Raw genomic sequence first — 18,279 nt, 5'->3', positions numbered from 1 at the left:
TATTTGTTAAAACAAATAACCTTTCTTGGTAAAGGCCTACTTTCGCTAAAGAAAGATTAGTAAACATTAAAGGTATAAAATATAAAATATTATTTGATGTGGTTTTATTTGCTATATGTTTCTCTTTCCGTCTCGTTTCGTATATATATATATATATATATATATATATATTTAACTCTGTGTGTATAAGAGTGGATTGAAAGCTGAATGCAAATTTGAAAGGTTATCTATTTTACAAAACTTAGATCAGTATATGGAATATTTGTTATTTTTTTTAAAAATACATAAAATCAATTTAAACAGTATACAAATAGTCAAAGTTAATAAAAAAAGAACTTAAAACTAATCATTAATAGTCAAACACAATGATTCAAATTAATGTTTTTATAAAAAACATTCCCATTCAATACAAAATTATTAAATGTTTTATAACTATTAATTTCAATGAAAACAATTGTTGCATTCGGCGGTATCATTATTTATTGATAACATTAGTTATCCGGAGAATTTGTGGTTTGGTAAATTTGCAAAATATAATAGTCAACAGTTTAAAAAATTCAATAATGTGATTTAAGTACAAATTTAGTGGAGATTTGTGATATGCAGCAGTGAATATTTTTTTTAAAGAATTTGAAAAGTAATAACAAACATCGTGAATGCATTTATAACAATTAGCTGTAAATAAATATTGAACAAACTATTTTTTAAAAGGTGCAATTCCGGCTGCCGAATTATTCTCACAGCTTTCATTGATGTTTAAAGCTTGACTAAAACAAAAGTGTAGCTAGACCAATGACAAACACAGTTCCCAAGAGTACACACATCGACCCTGTTTAAGACATAAACAAACAAAAGTGTCAATAAAAAGTTATAGATTAGCTCTTAGGTATGAGATCATGTATAAGCAATAGTTACAGTTTAATTGCATAACTTGAAATTTGATATAAAAACAAACATTATACATATATAGACAGAGCATGTGTGCAACCAGAAGTGACTTTTAGGTTGCTCAAGTTCAATTTGAATATTTCTCATAATTAAAGTTTTTACAGGCCAATAGCAAATACCTGCACGAAGGGGAGGGTTACCACTCGTTGACCAAAAGATCACTTCTTTCTTTCCATTGAGATAAATAGGATTCCAGTCAGCTGTGAAAATATATGTATATATATATATCTATAATATAAGCGGGCTGAGCGTGTGTCAGTCTGTCATCGCTATAGATTTTGAAACCATAAAAGTAAACATCGCACCATGCTGTGCTTTTCAGTGCACCGCAGTGTCTTATTATAAGTAACAGAGTTGGGTTTGTTTATATAACGGCATAGTGCTATTTTATATTTTCCACTGTTTGTACAATTTTGCATAACGTAAAGAGAATATTAAATACACGCACACTGCTAAAACATTTTAAAAGGATCAATGTCAAATATCGTTTTCGTTAATATTCCCAGAAAAAGTGGATACATATTAATAACATAATAACAGTACGGTAGAAAAATCTAATTAAACTGCTTAGTAATTTTGCCAATGGAGGTAATTCAAAGATAAATTGAACTCACGCTAAAAATGTGAATGCAAAATCTGCAAGACGGAATAATTGTTGGAATAATATAATTAGCAAAATGTGAATGCAAATTATGCAGACGTGTAAGAGTACATTAATGTTGGAATATTATTATTAGCATTGATTGATAAAAGGCTATCTTTTATTTATTTTATTCACTGAATGTACTGTTTGCTAATTATAATTTTTGATCAACTATTCTCCATTACTATATTAAGTCATCACGTTCATTAGGTGCGCAATGGTTTTAGTCATGAAACTTTATTGTAAATTTTTAAAAGTACTGAAAAAAATGCATGAATTTATAAAGTGCAATATGGTCGGTAAAAAACGGATATTCTAAATACTGCCTTTAATTTATTTGCGGAAAAGCTAGGGGTTTTATAAAAGAGGCGTAGCAAGAGGGGGGGGGGAGGGTAGAAATCGAAAGTTTGAGGGAGGTGGGAGGGTGTAAATCGAAATTTTCCGCCGGCGCTCGGAAAGGGCGCGATTTGGCGCTACGGGATAGACTGTGAGCAATATGCCTTTATGATTACATTTAAATTGAGTTTATGTTGAGTGTTGTGTTTGTTTTTTCGTTTTTGTTTTTTCTTTGCGTTCGTTTGTGTTGTATTTAGTTTTGTTCTGTTCCCAACTTGGTACATTTAAAAAAGATTTACCGTGTGTTGTGGTTGTGGTTGTGTTGTGGTTGTGGTTGTGTTGTGGTTGTGGTTGTGTTGTGGTTGTGGTTGTGTTGTGGTTGTTTTGTGGTTGTTTTGTGGTTGTGTTGTGGTTGTGATTGTGTTGTGGTTGTGTTGTGATTGTGTTGTGGTTGTAATGTGGTTGTGTTGTTGTTGTGGTTGTGTTTTGTTTGTGTTTGTGTTGTGTTTTTGTTTGTTTTTTTCTGTTCCAAAGTTGGTATATTTTAAAAAGATTTACCGTGGCGGAGCACGGGATGCAGCTAGTATATATATATATATATATATATATATATATATATATATATATATATATATATATATATATATATATAACAATTGTAAATAATACTTTCTGAATACAAAAAAATAAAACAAAAAAGAAACAATATAAAACGAATCATCAGCCTAAACAAAAGACAACACTAAACACAAGAAATACAACACACAACACAACATGTTTTGTACTCTCTGTTTAAAAAAATATAACATTAAATACATATAAATTCACTGTCATAAAATAATAGTGAAATTTATTTAGAGTAGCAAACATTACGAGAAATTATTACTTTCTTATATACAGATATATCTACAAATGTAAATATATATTTTTCAAATTCTTTTAGTTCAATAGTTTTTTTCCAAATATAATACATTATAGCTTCTTGCAATTAGATTTTTTTTAAACATGTTAAGTCAACAACCGGACTAAAATTTCCGAATGGAAGATACTAGTAAAGGTATACATTTTCTGTACAAATTCTATTTCTTTCGGCGGTAGACTTTTATCCCCCCCCCCCCCCCCAATCCAAAGAGATGCCTGGAATAAACTCTGGCACCATTGCTGGTACTGGCTTAATATCTACACTAATAGTTGTTTAGAAGGTAATGTGACTTACCTGGGCGAGTCCGGATGTCAAAGATGTTGCTTGATGCCACTATTTGGCAAGGTTGATCGTAACCTTTCGTTTGGCTTAAAAAAACCAACCGGAAAAAGTTATGACGCAGCTTATCGTTAAAAAACAGATTCGAGGCAAAAGTGTATGGTGAACCTTTCTTGCATGAGCATTTATGCTCCATTGATTGTTCGATACAGTATTCATAATTGGGACAGGTCGACCATATTGGGCACATCTGAAAGAGTTTTGAATTAAAATTAACCGTTTGATACTAACACAGTTAGTGCATCTTCGCCAAAATGTAAATACAATAAGCAACATTTTACACATATTTTCTGTTACATGTGCTAAATATAATATTACAACTACTACAATTTTGAAATTTAAAAGCTGAAACATCCACATGAAAAAAAAATAGCTAATATACAGAAAGATAACATATTAGCGTTTTCCCTCAACAAGGGAAAAAACTACGTTTAAACTGTATGTTTTATTTTAAATTTGATATTATACTGAAATTTTAAAACCAATTATTCTAGTTTCTGAAGGTAAAACTGCTATGTCCCGGTTAGTTAAATGTGTGACCTATTTGCCTTTTCTCGTATACGGAGAAGACAAGGAGTCAAAAATATTTTTTTTTCAAATTATAGATTTTTTTTTTCTTTATATGAAATTAAGGTGTTAGTGTTTACGATTTTTGAAAATAGCAGAAAAAAGATTTCTTGAGATAACCATATATGGAGCAGAACCAAGACCAATGTTTCTTTCTAACATTTTTCTCTTGGCTTGTGGGGGTGCGGGCACTTGAAACGTTCAGGAGGGGAAGGCGGACTTAAATTTCTGGAGGGGGAGGGGAGGATGCTCTTCAAATGAAGCATTTTCTATTTAAATTTTATATATTTTCAACCCCCCCCCCCTTAGAAAACAAAACAAAAAACACCCAATTTAACTGTGGCTTTTCATTCTAAATAAAACCAGCAATTAGACTGTGTTCAAGAAACTAACTACAAGACATTGTCCCGACTCACGTAAAACCACATGCCTTCCTCCTCATTACACTCTTTAAGAGTTTTAAGGATGCAATACTGAAACTCCAGAGTGACGCAAGGTTTGATCTCCACTTCCGGGGGTAGAATCTTGTAAGGCTGCCAAAAATGGCCATAGAGTCGCCCCGTGTACCGGCAGTAATAATTGATACAGTCCCTTTCCAGGCCTAGTATAATCGCTACAAACGATTCATTTGTGCACAGGACGACTGTAGAAGTAGGGTAAAGATACAGTTTATGGACAAGATTTGATCAGTAAAGGATTCTGTACAACAACCTTCATATAAGCGAAAGTTTTGGGTAATACAAAAAAAAAATAATTTAATCTGTGATAACCTCACTATAACTGATGAAAAGTGAAATTTCGTGGAAAGAATGAGGGCAAGTTTAAATCCGCTAATAAACATATGTTTAGCATATTAAGGAATAAGAAACAAATGAACAGACAATTAACAGGAAGAGATAGTAGACAAATCAACAGAGGTAAAATATTATCAGTAATAATTAGCAAACCAATCAACCATGGGCCAACAACCAATCAAGAAGTAAATACAAATTAACAAAGGTAAAATCTTAACAGTAAGAATTAGCAAACGAAACGAATTAATCATGGACCAACAACCAAACAAGAAATAAATACAAATCAACAGACGCAACGATTACCTGGAAGAAATAATATGTAAACTAATGCAAAATATTAACAGTAAGAAATAGCTAAAACAAATCAACAAAGACAACACCTTACCAGGAAGAAAAAGCAAACAAACTAAGGATATCAGCCTCATATTTTAATGCTGATCTGTTGAGCCTTATAGCTTAGCCATCTGCAACCAAAAATAATTACTTAAAGGGACTTCTTGTATCATTATATTTTCCGCTAATACAGTTTTAGAGCCAGAGTTAAGATGTCGATTGTACCTTTACACCAATCGGCGACCTAAACCAAATAGACTAGACACATTACAAAATTTCGTTCGTACAATGTCAATTAGTCGGACCCATAAATATAAGAACTATTTTTACAATTTGCTAAGCATAAAACCTAACGTTTATATCTTATACCATTATAAATACTAAACATAATTTAAAGCTTTGGTATAAAAACTTAACAATTTAAAAAAATATTGTCTAGATAAAGTTATTCAAAATAATCATACAATAACTATGAATAAGCCTGTACATTGTATTACAATGTACGTCACTCCAATTAGAGATCTACTACAATAACCAGATCATTTACCACAGACAATGCCCTTGACCCCATATCATGACACACTGACCAATTACCTACGTGAAAAATACACTCTGCTAATTACTACTCCTCGCCCTTTTAAAGTATACTTCCCTATACCTATCATCATTTGTATCTACCTCCATATCAAGATTCTAATTCATATCCCTAGCCATAACATTAAACAACAACTTATATCCTTAACAAAAACATGTATTATCAAATTGCAAGCATAAACCTTAACAGTAACCCATGACCGATCCTTATCCTCATTAGCATACTTATCCTCGAACTTCTCCTTCACCTTATCGACCCTATAGTTGACCTTATCCTTGATCCTATCCTTGAATTTGTATCCTTAACAAACAAAATATCTTAATCCCTAGCATTAACCATAACCCAATCCCAAATCTTATCCTTTTTTGGTATTCTTATTCTTATCTTCGACCTTATCCTTCACCGTATCCTTTACCCTTTCCTAGGCTTCGTCCTTGACCTTATCCTTGGAATTATAATTGATAATATCCTTGACGTTATAATTTACCTTATCCATATCATTACACGCTTCCTTATGCTTTATCCTCACTTTATCTTTGTCTTTATCCTTACTATATCTTTGACCTTATCCCTCACCTAATCATTATCCTATCCGTATTGTTATCCTCTTTCTTTTCTGTATCCTTATCCTTATACTCAACTTTATCCTTAACCTATCAATGTCCGTATATCTTTATTTATAAATGACTATAGCGAATGAGACGGGAGGGTCATGTTATACCTCATATATTTGAGTGGGTTAAAGTAACAAGGGGTAATTAACAAGGGAAATCACTGATCTAGAGCTTAATGACGTGGGGAATAAACGGGGAGATGACAAGGGATTGCTGGCCCTTCTCCATCAAAAATAAAAATATAAAAAAAAGAAAAAATTGAATCCAGTGTTAAAATTATAAATTTATATTGAAGACTGATGTTCTTTTTATTTGAGATGTTTATTTAACCCAATCTAGATCTAGATCTTGAAACAAAGTCTAGATTCTCTAGATTCTACTTGATTTTAGATCTAAAACTAATCTAGATCTAGATCTAGATCTAGACTCCAGATCAAGTTAAATTAATTAGTATTACTTTGATATCAAGTTTAAAGTATGAATTTCAAAAAATAAAAATAAAAGCTTTCAAAATAACTTGTCACAGTATACCAAATACCTACTTACCACTGCAACATCTGTCTAAATTATTAGAATTTCTAGCTGTTAAATCATATCTCTTGTTGTTCAAAAACACAAATGGACTGATCTTTCATGTTGTTCATAGGCCACACAGCTTTACTTCAGTTAACAATTTAGTAAGAGTTTTAAAATGTTTGGGAATCTCCGCTAACAATTTGACGCGCATTTTAAATAACAATTATAATAATATAATTTTGTATTAAGATCTAGGCTCACTTAGATTAACGTTAAAGTTTAGCTGAGCAAAGAAAAAAACATTGTGTTAGTTATCTCTCTCTCTCTCTCTCTGTCTGTCTGTCTGTCTGTCTGTCACTCTCTCTCTTTCTCTCTCTCTCTCTCTCTCTCTCTCTCTCTCTCTATATATATATATATATATATATATATATATATATATATATATATTTATATATATATATATATATATAAAATTCTCTACGTCACCCACCCAACCATGCGGGATATAACGCACGCACGCCGACTCTCTAGCCCTCCTCCCGCCCCCTACATCGCTCTCCAGGCATGCGCAACAGTGTGTACCCACCCACCCCATTTGGACAACTGTCTTTCAGGAAGTCTTCATCCGTCACTAAACAGTGGCGAATGATACGCCTCGGGTCGGCTCGTATAAATAAAATTGTATGTTTCACCTCAAATAAATCACTTAGTCTTCATATCTTCCTGTTGAGCGTAATTTAGAGACGAAACTCATAGTCTCCCAGACCTTGGCGAGTCTCTTGTATTAATGCCAGGTTTAATACAGTGTGTGCGTGGTTTAGAAAGCTGATAGAATTAAATGTCACATTTTAAATTTCATTTGTATATTTCACATACATATAATATAAATTGCATCACGTTATTAAAGTTGCAATCAAACATCGCTATTGCGTTCATAACAATTAACTTCATAAAAATGTGAACTAACTATATTTAAAATTTTACAATTCAGGCTGCGAATTTTTCTAACAGCTTTCATCGCTCCTTAAAACTTGACTAAAACAAAAGTGTAGTTAGACCAATGACAAACACAGGTCCCATAGCAGAGGCGTAGCGACCCTTCCCGGCACCCGGGGACAAACTTTCGATTTGCATTCCCCCCCCCCCCTCAAACTATCGATTTGCAACCCCTTCAAGCTTTCATTTTTATTTTTCCAACCCATTTTGGCACCCCCTTACGTCGGCGCCCGGGAACATATGTCCCGTTCCTCCACCCCCCCCCCCCACCCCTCTCTCGCTACGCCTCTGTCCAATAGTATATAGCTTTAGGGTGTTGGGAAAATGACAGACGCGAAAAGCGAAATGCCGAAGAAAATGCGAGACACCTGCAGAGTCACGGGTAAAATGCAAGGGAAAAAATATCACGTGATCGACGGGTTTCGGGCTCTTTTCGCAGTTTACCGCCTCGCCATTTTGCTGTTCGCGTCTCGCAATTTCCCACACCTATAGAATTAAGACATAAAATAAACAAAATTGTAGCAAGACCAAAGACAAACACATTTCCCATTAGTACACACATCAACCCTATTTATAACAAATAAACAAAAGTGTAATAAAAAAATTACATTCTTGATGAGGCCACTTGTATTTTCGTCAAAAGTAGAATAGCATTATGTATGACAGCAGATTCGGATTCTAGCCCTATGGTACTGCAAGGCCTGATTATCTACCCTTACATATTAGCAAACATTTTAATTATAAACATTGCAATCATTTCTGTATAAGAATGATTTGTAATTGGAGTTGTTCCTTCGACGTAGTCTTATTTCTTCTTTCTTTCAGCCTGTTTTCCAAATAAGAACAAACTACAAGGCAGCAGGGTTCGAACACGAGACTTTACGGCTTAGCAAACATGAGCTTAACCGACTCGAAAACTCGAGTTCGAATCCGAGTTCAAGAAAGTAGAACGTCCTTTAGTACACCCAACTCGAAGAGTAACTAACTCACGTTGAGGAAAGTAGAAGAGGGTGTGCATCTTCATATGCCGAGGACTCTGAAAGAGATTCACTCTACTTCATCTGCCCCATGTGTCTTGGGCACGAACGGGTAAAAGATGAGGATGATGATATTAATAAAGTAAGAAAGAACAGTGCTTAAATTAAGCCACAAAAAAATGGTTTAAACATAAATAAAAACATGTGTCATTCTCCCTATAAAGAACATTCACCCAAGTTAAATAAATTTTGTCATTTTAATTGTTGTTTCCCTTAGTAGTTAAACTACGATGCGTGTCTCCAACTTCTACGATACAAATTATACTAGTTACGACCATATTCATATAAAATAAAACAAGTTAGGCGCAGATGGAAGGTTTATTAACTTTATTTTTTTTTTAAATTATTTTTTTATTAACTTATTTATTTGCTACTTTTTTCTTGTTTCGTATTGTAGAGAGCAATATAGCTATAGCATAATTATATTCCTTGGTAATATTACTCCCTCAATAATCGCTTCCGAAACATAGACATCGTGACTCGAGGGGAATCGATTCCCCGAATATATTATGTTTTTTTCTTGGAAGGTATAACTATATAAACCGCAGAACCTCACCAAAACACAATAGTGCCAAGTTCAGGCTCAGTGGCGTCGCTAAGGCGGGTATCACCTGGTGCGGAACTTCGTGGTGTCATCCCCCCCCCCCCCCAAGAAACAAAGTATGTTTATATTATATATATATATATATATATATATATATATATATATATATATATATATATATATATATATATATATATATATATATATATACCTGGCTATAGTCCACACATCTCTCATGGGTACCTGGCTATAGTCCACACTTTTCTCATGGGTACCTGGCTATAGTCAACACATCTCTAATGGGTACCTGGCTATAGTCCACACATCTCTCATGGGTATCTGGCTATAGTCCACACATCTCTCATGGGTACCTGGCTATAGTCCACACATCTCTCATGGGTACCTGGCTATAGTCCACATATCTCTCATGGGTACCAGACTTGAATACGCCTAATTTTGATAAGGACCTGACTAGCTTTATTTAGAACTTGTCTATACGTCAAATTATTTATATACAACTTTGTTTTGTTCACTTAGATGAGAACCTAAACCCGGAAATAAAATACAACGTAATCGGATATTATTATTTTCTAATCTTTTAAAATAAAAGGAAAGTAAGTTTCGGGCTAGTGTGCTATCTTGCATTTGTAACAACTGTCGCATTCGGGCAAATGTCTTTTGCGAAAACGTCCGGCTAACCTATGAAATTTTTTGAAGTTGAAAATACCCCAACGAAGGATTCTGCGAAAAAAAAGAAATCGAAGAATAATCGTCCAGGCAATGTGCGTGCAATTGGATGCAAGAGTTCCCCAGTGGCTATCTTAGTATCATGGATCTGTTGATTGGGCGTCAGGGGCAAGGAACATGGGTACTACTTGATTAATCGGCCAAAATGGTCCAAGCGTATTCGTCGGCGCCCGCCGGTAGGGCGGCCCGGTGCACCCCGTACTTCCACGTGAGCACTATCACACTCACGTTCGTTTTAAAGTGTACCACACACTTGGGAGAAAATGGGCTATTATAATCGTAGCCTCGTCCGCCGGCGCTCCGGCAGTTATATACATTTGGGATCTCCGAGTATCCCAACAGCTACCTTAGTACAGGGGATCTGTTAATTGGGCATCATGCAAAGGGTTAATAGGTTTTAGTTAATTCAACTGTCAAACTGCAACAGAGACGGCCTCCGCCGAAATGACAATCAAGTAACGCGGATAAACCCCTGCATCACTATGGGCACTATGGTGACTACATTTGTTTTAAAGAGTACCCTACACTAGAAGCATGGTATTCTACTACATTCGATGACTAAACCAAACCAGGGTTCGCACCAGGTGCCCGTATTGGTAGTGTAACCTGTGGTTTAGATAACGCCTCGGGACGCCTCTGACACAAGGGCAGTCGCCGAGGTGTGTTGTACTTCAATATTATATAGGGTGATTAACGTACACTCAGAGATTTTAAAACATCACTCACTAGGGAATCTGGGCGGTAGTGGGGACAAACCAGCGCACCAGCCGCCAAGATCCAAGAAACGTGGCTCCTCTTTGTTTACATTAGAATAACTCCGTTTTAAAAACAAGGCTCTAAAACTACATGACAAGGAGTTTTTAATTTTTCGATAGAAACTGTTTTGCTAATATCAAAAATATGATTAGATACTGTCCATTTAAAAAAAATCACAGCCTGTGTTTCTATCATTTCAGGCCGGTGCCATGGCAACAAATCAGACAAGTTTACCTCGCTTCAGCAGGATGGTGTATATTTTCGATGTCCACAACTGCGTGGATCTTAGGACGTTGGTCTCAGCAACAACAGAAGAAATCCGAGATGCCCGCATACAGATAATCCACTACAACATATCATCTCCACTGCAAGTTAGAGTCACCCGCGGTAAGTGTTAAAGTAATAGTAAGGCACCATAGCAAATATAAGAAAGGGAGGGGTGAGAAAAAAATGTCACGTTTGAGATATTGCCGGTAAAGAAATGTTTTACTGTAGATCCTGACCATTGTTTTATGGCCTGTAGTCAGATACCATTAGAGCGTTTAGAACCAATGGACGCGAACTGAGAGCTTAACGCCTACGTTAGCAAGCAAATGCTCCATCGTCGGTTGAACATTCCTGAAGTTAAGAAAATGTATAGGGGCCTACAGTTTAAATCACTTTTTTACTTGAGATTCAGTTCTGCTAAAATAATTATAAAGTTAAAAAAATTAAATAGATACAATAAAAATCATCTTGAAGCTATGTCTTGATTACGACATGTAAGCACGTACCTAGGGTACAATATGGGAAGGGAATCAACACAAACCGACCCTATAGTCATGTTTAGTAAAAACCATCAAATGATTTTAAACATTTGTGGAACAATCTTCCTAATAAAATAAAACTATCTAGATCTGAAAATATATTCAAAACTAAACTTAAACAACAATTATTTAATGACCTCTCTAACTGACTCATTGAAACATTTCTCTTTCATCTATTATATTCCTATTTTATCTCATCTTGTATTTTAACTATCTAATATTATTTCTTTATTCCAAATTTTTATTGCTATGTTACTGCTATGTCGTTACTATGCTGTTGCTTTTTTAAATGCTGTTATTAAATCGTGGTTTTTATTTGTTTATTTTAAAACGGCCAATGTGAAAAAAGGCCTCAGTGCCTACTATTGTTAACGTAATTGAATAATGAATAAATGAACATAAAAAATGTAGTTTTTGGATTTGTAAATATCTTTTTTTAAATCTTGATGTATCGCGGGAACAAAAGAGAGCACTTTGAAATTTAACTCTGATTTTGCCTTCATAGCCAAAATTTCTTTGTTTGAGATTGATATTTCCAGACATAAATTAAACTGTTTTACTTTTGAAAATACCCGCAGTAACAACGGACGAACCATCTGATCAATTAAACTTCTTTCCTGATTCTGGTCCTGAAACGTACGGACATTTTCATGCAAGTCAACTCAAATTTGACGATGCAAAAGTCGTTAGATTTAACATTACGGTAAGTGCTGTGTTTTTATTATCAACACATGTGTACTTACCCTACACTTACACGTGCTGTTTCTTTCATTAAACGTGTTATCTCATACTTTGTTAAATCAAACCATACATCCTCAAGTCATGAAATAAGTCACATAATAGGTCTGAATATTTTAAAGATTTTTTTTTTACACAACTTTGAAATCGAACATATTTTCTGAGATGTAACATGTAATTAATAGGTGAGTGACAACTGGAGGGTTACACAGTCAGCCATGGTCATATTTAAAGAATCACAAGAGCCAGTATGCAAAGTGGTCTACAGTGACGTGAAGAAGAACACTTTAGCACGTATTTTCTGTCATTATCCCGAGCTTACTGTTAAAATAGCTAAAACAGAGGTCATTGGACCGACCAGTGATGGTTCGTAATGAAACTTTAATTATATAATATAATAACAAATAAAATACATTTATTTTGTAATTAAACTTGTTACTAAATATTTTATAATTAAATTTAATATTATATATTAAGAAGCATAAAAAAATGTCATGTGTGCAACTTGTTTTAACTAATGAATTATAAGCAGTAAAAAAAACTTTGCAGACTGCATCGCCGTGAGCAATATTGGTGAAATTATGGCAACAAAAAAGTTTGATTTGATTCCTGCCGGAACATTTAATTTCAAAGTGATAGTACACTATTATGTAGTGAGTGTTGGAGCTTTCACAGAGGACGTGCCAGTTCAAATTACCAAAAATTCATCTTCAGCAACTGACTTGGCCACAAGATCAGCAGAAACCAGGAATCCTCAAACAAACATTTCATCACACACAGCGCCAACTCCGACGGATTACATAATACCATCCATTGTACCCATAACTCCAACAACACAATCCAAAACCTCTACCATTTCATCCTTTGTACCCATAACTCCAACAACAACACAATCTACAACCTCCACCATTTCATCCACTGTACCCATAACTCCAACAACAACACAATCTACAACCTCCACCATTTCATTCACTGTATCCATAACTCCAACAACAACATTACATTCCACAACCTCTACCATTTCATCCAATGTTCTCAAAACTCCAACAACAACAACAATATTACATTCCACAACCTCTATCATTTCATCCACTGTAACCATAACTCCAACAACAACAACAACAACACCATCACATTCCACAACCTCTACCATTTCATCCTTTGTACCCACAACTCCAACAACAGCGCAATCCACAATCTATACCATTTCATCCATTGTATCCAATGTTCTCATAACTCCAACAACAACAACAACAATATTACATTCCACAACCTCTATCATTTCCTCCACTGTAACCATAACTCCAAAAACTCCAACAACAATTCAATCCACAACCTGTACTATTTCACCCATTGTACCCATAACTCCAACAACAACACAATCCACAACCTCTACCATTTCATCCAATGTTCTCATAACTCCAACAACAACAACAACATTACATTCCACAACCTCTACCATTTTATCCAATGTTCTCATAACTCCAACAACAACAACAACATTACATTCCACAACCTCTATCATTTCCTCCATAACTCCAACAACAATTCAATCCACAACCTCAACTATTTCATCCATTTTACCCATAACTCCAACTCCAACAACAACAACAGCACAATCCACAATCTATACCATTTCATCCATTGTATCCAATGTTCTCATAACTCCAATAACAACAACAACATCACATTCCACAACCTCTACCATTGCATCCATTGTACCCAAAACTCCAACAACACAATCAACAACCTCTACCATTTCACTTATCGTACCCATAACTCCAACTACAATTCAATCCACAACCTCTACTATTTCACCCATTGTACCCATAACTCCAACAACAACACAATCCACAACCTCTACCATTTCACCCATTGTACCCATAACTCCAACAACAGCACATGCCAACAATACAGTCTCAACTTCAATTAACTCTACTGAAACACCAACAGTGACAACATGCGTTATAGGTAGGTAAAAAATTCTTCCACTATTTTCTTTAAAACCGTAATAAGTAAGTAGTAATAAATAGTTACTTATTTTTTCATGCCGTTTTTCGCATTCGGGCAAGCGTCCATTCGGGCATTTGTCGCATTCGGGCAAGTGTCCATTCGGGCATTTGTCGCATTCGGGCATATGTCCATTCGGGCAACTGCCGCATTCGGAAAAACGGCATTCGGGAATTTGTCGTAGACCCATATATATATATATATATATATATATATATATATATATATATATATATATATATATATATATATATATATATATATATATATATGCATTAAAGTATGACTTATCTTCCAGGTACAAAAGGCACAGTTTTGATTGCATTCTTCTCGCTTATCGCTATCTGTTTGGTTATTTACTTGCTGTGTTGGTAGGTTTTAAATTTGCAGATTTATATTTAGATTTAGATGCATAAAAGCTTATAAGCTTCTATAAATTGAAAATTCGTATTAATTAATAAAAAAAAAACTTTACTAAAAATGCATAAAAATTACAAGCTTTTTTATAATAATGCACTCAAAAAATCAGAAAATATTTTTTAAAAACATTCTAATACACTACTATTTTAATAACAAAAGGTAAAGCGTGGGTCGTTTTCATTTTTAGTCATTTAAATAGTAGTTCATTATGATTTAATAAATTAGGATGTAGTGCAGGACATAGTTTCTAGTATGTAGATGTAATTCTTATGTATTTGGCAGAATCAAAGAATATTCTGTGTTTAGTAGAATCAAAGTATCTCTACTTGCTAAATCATACAATTGATTTATATGTTTATGAATACACATTTCAGTTGGGGACTTTGTTTTACGATTAGATTTGGATTTTTTTCTGATTTATAACTGCGCAGCCAATCTTCTTGATGTATTTCTAATCCTCTAATTTATTAAGGATCAATATACTGTACAGCAATCTTATCTATCTCTCTATATATAAAAATCAATGTATGTGTGTGTGTGTGTGTGTGTTTGTCTTTTATGCATTACTACACCTCTCATCACATACACCATGAAAATTTGGGAAGTTGTTGAGAAAATTTCTGTGGAGGTTTCAGCGAAAAAAATATTTCAAATTCGCAAGGTTGGCGCCCCAGCAGAGCGCAATTTGTTTTTTTTCTCAATAAACGGTATATAAAAATAAAAGTCGATTTCGGTTTAATATTGTTCTTCTGATAGCCATGAGACTTTGGAGAGTTGATTAGAACACTCTGAGGAAGGGTTCTGTAAGTTTTTTTTTTATTTTGCAAGGGCGGCGCAACGGGAGGGTGCGATTTTTCTCTATATACAGTAAATAAAAGTAAAAGTCGATTTGGGTTTGACACCATTCATCCGATCGCCATCAAACTTTGGGAAGTTGTTAAAAATATCCCTGGGGATGTTTCTGCCCAAAAAAAAACATTTCAAAATTCCAGGGGTGGAGCCCCGGTAGGTCGCGACTTGTTTTCTCTATATATACGGTATATAAAAATAAAAGGAGGCCCCCCGACAGGATTCGATTTGGCGCCCTGGTCTTTCCCGTGAGCGATATGGTGTCTACGTTAGGTCTAAACAGTGTGATAGACAATGGATAGGATGGGGCGTTACAAAAGCTTACTAAATTGAATCAGGCGTGTCAGCTGGCGCACTGGTAGTGTGCAATTTGTCTATAAACAAAAAAATCAGTTTTGGACCCCAGAGGCTCACATGGGGCGCTGAGGGCCATGTAATACATTTTATTTTAATAATCACAAAATTAACCATGGTTAGACTATTAACTGGGATGTTTCTTTTTGTCAGTAAAAAATCAAGACAGTTTTGTCTCTTTGCGAATGATGCAATTAGAATCTATTTTTTTTGACAATCCAATCAGAAATTGAGATCGAGTATCTAATGATAGACCATTAGTAACGCTAACATATTGCATCAGTCACACTGATGTTTAAAACACGTCAAATAATTATTTTACGTGTTAAAGAAAAAAATCCTGTTCATTTGTGTCACTTTAGCGAATGACGCAATCTGCATCATTGTTAACAGGATGCTATTTGGCATGATGGCGCCTGTTAGTTTTAAGGAGCCAGGGGCAGTACGCGGCGCCTATGCGGTAATGTAATCGGGGGGGGGGGTGCTCCTGAGAGCGCCCCTCTACCTCCCTGATACATGTGCGGTCACCGAAGTGTGTTCTACCTTATTATTTCGGTTAGTGATTAATGTACCCTAAAGGTATTTATGCGATAGTGTAGGTAAACCCGTGTCACGCGTCTAAGAATAAAGGATTGGTAACACATTGAGGAAACCCTTCTTATATATTTCGTCGGACTTTCTTCTATTCCCGCGGCAACGCGTGAGGACGGGTACGCTAGTTATATATAAAGAGAGCTTGAAAAGAAAATAAGAAATAATAACAGCCTTATAATGTTGCGCTACGATTAGTTGGCCTTTTTTAATAATATTGCCAATATTTCTTAAAATATTTCAAGTCTTTCGAGAGTCTTACTTTTTTCAAGTCATATAATTCGATAATTTTGTGTAAACTACATAAGCGAATATGTTATTTATTTACATTACCTGACTCACACAAAATATATTTTAAAAAAACCACAACTAAAACATACCACTTGTGTTGAAAACTATTGATGCTACTGAACTAATTATTGTGTATCTTCACCAGTTGTCGAGCAAAGTGTTTACATCTTAAAATTACTGATCAATCCGACGGTTCTTCTAGTGCTGGTGAGACACATGTGGCATGGGTAGAGATGGACACACACCTTTGAAGACGAAAGCTACACAAACTGAAGTACAATATTTCATCAGGAAAATGCTGGGGAAAAAGTTACACATTTTCAGTCTTCAAAGTGTTCATATGCACATTTTTGGATTACATATTTAAATTAATACATTTATATTTAAATTTTATGATGACAATAGTAAAGCTGTAAAGTATGACGAAAACAGTAAATTTGCACTATTTTAGCTAGTATTTCTACTTAATAAATTCTAAATGGAAACGTATTTGAATATGAAGTGAGAGAACAACTCATAATTCCTTACCAATATATTAACACCAATAAAACTAAGAAACCCCCCCCCCAATCAGTTAATGGTAAAATTGTGATAAAGTCTACCTAAACACTTTTATATCCTAAACGGAATTGCTTAGCGATTATTTTTTGGTTTGCACAGCTGCAAATTTAGGAATTTTTAATTTCAATTTTTAACATATTTTGTACATTTTATATTGAAATTGTTTTGATCTTCGAAAACAAAATTTGTGCTTGGTTAACAAACCTCATACGATTAAATCACACACTTCTTTTTTTTTTTTTTTTTTTTTTTTTTTGTAAATTTCACATTCTCGCATAATATACCGAAATTATTTTAAATTCTTTTTTATAAAATCGGATACATAAAGGCCAAGGTGCATAATCTCTTTAATGAACTTTATTTATTAGTTTTTGTCTTATTCTTTATTTAACTTGATGATATGAAAAATACTTTTCATACACGTTTTAATAAGAAATGTGTTTTGCAACCTACCTTTACATTTTGATATGTATTTGATATATTGTATAACTGCACACAATTTAGTTAATTTTTAGTAAAATGCATTGAAAATTTCATTTTAAGAAACGATACTTAAAGCAACAAATGTATTTATTAAGATTTTCTTTCAATGCTTCTCCCTTTCAAATAATACGTTTTGACATCATAGTTAATTATTGCGATAATCAGTAATTAGAAGAACTAATCTTACCGTATAGGTGAGTACTAAATTTTGTTTTATTTGTTAAAACAAATAACCTTTCTTGGTAAAGGCCTACTTTCGCTAAAGAAAGATTAGTAAACATTAAAGGTATAAAATATAAAGTATTATTTGATGTGGTTTTATTTGCTATATGTTTCTCTTTCCGTCTCGTTTCGTATATATATATATATATATATATATATATATATATTTAACTCTGTGTGTATAAGAGTGGATTGAAAGCTGAATGCAAATTTGAAAGGTTATCTATTTTACAAAACTTAGATCAGTATATGGAATATTTGTTATTT

General features: G+C 34.1%; 1 protein-coding gene across 1 annotated transcript; it reads right to left on the bottom strand.

Annotated features, from left to right (window-relative positions):
• Positions 1–407: 407 nt before the first annotated feature.
• LOC131948774 (uncharacterized) lies at positions 408–6,752 on the bottom strand. The gene is made up of 6 exons (XM_059310456.1): positions 6,638–6,752; positions 4,935–5,013; positions 4,172–4,398; positions 3,144–3,378; positions 1,068–1,148; positions 408–829 (listed from the first exon to the last, which is right to left on the bottom strand). Exons 2-6 carry the CDS (start codon positions 4,972–4,974, stop codon positions 768–770), a joined length of 645 nt encoding a protein of 214 aa, XP_059166439.1. The 5' UTR covers positions 4,975–5,013; positions 6,638–6,752; the 3' UTR covers positions 408–767.
• Between the last annotated feature and the right edge of the window lie 11,527 nt (positions 6,753–18,279).

Source organism: Physella acuta, unplaced genomic scaffold, assembly GCF_028476545.2.
Source record: "Physella acuta isolate Inbredline_101_S28 unplaced genomic scaffold, ASM2847654v3 ptg000659l, whole genome shotgun sequence".
Classification (NCBI taxonomy): domain Eukaryota; kingdom Metazoa; phylum Mollusca; class Gastropoda; family Physidae; genus Physella; species Physella acuta.
Note: the sequence above shows the minus strand (reverse complement) of the source record. Positions and strands in the feature narration are given on the sequence as shown.

What these genes read in the sequence shown, in the direction of transcription:
- LOC131948774 (XM_059310456.1), bottom strand. Translation starts at nt 4,974, where the DNA reads ATGAGGCTGATATCCTTAGTTTGTTTGCTTTTTCTTCCTG. An exon ending in TTGTTTGCTTTTTCTTCCTG is followed by an intron (nt 4,399 to 4,934) that starts GTAAGGTGTTGT and finishes CTACTTCTACAG; the next exon opens with TCGTCCTGTGCACAAATGAA. An exon ending in TGACATCCGGACTCGCCCAG is followed by an intron (nt 1,149 to 3,143) that starts GTAAGTCACATT and finishes ATATTTTCACAG; the next exon opens with CTGACTGGAATCCTATTTAT.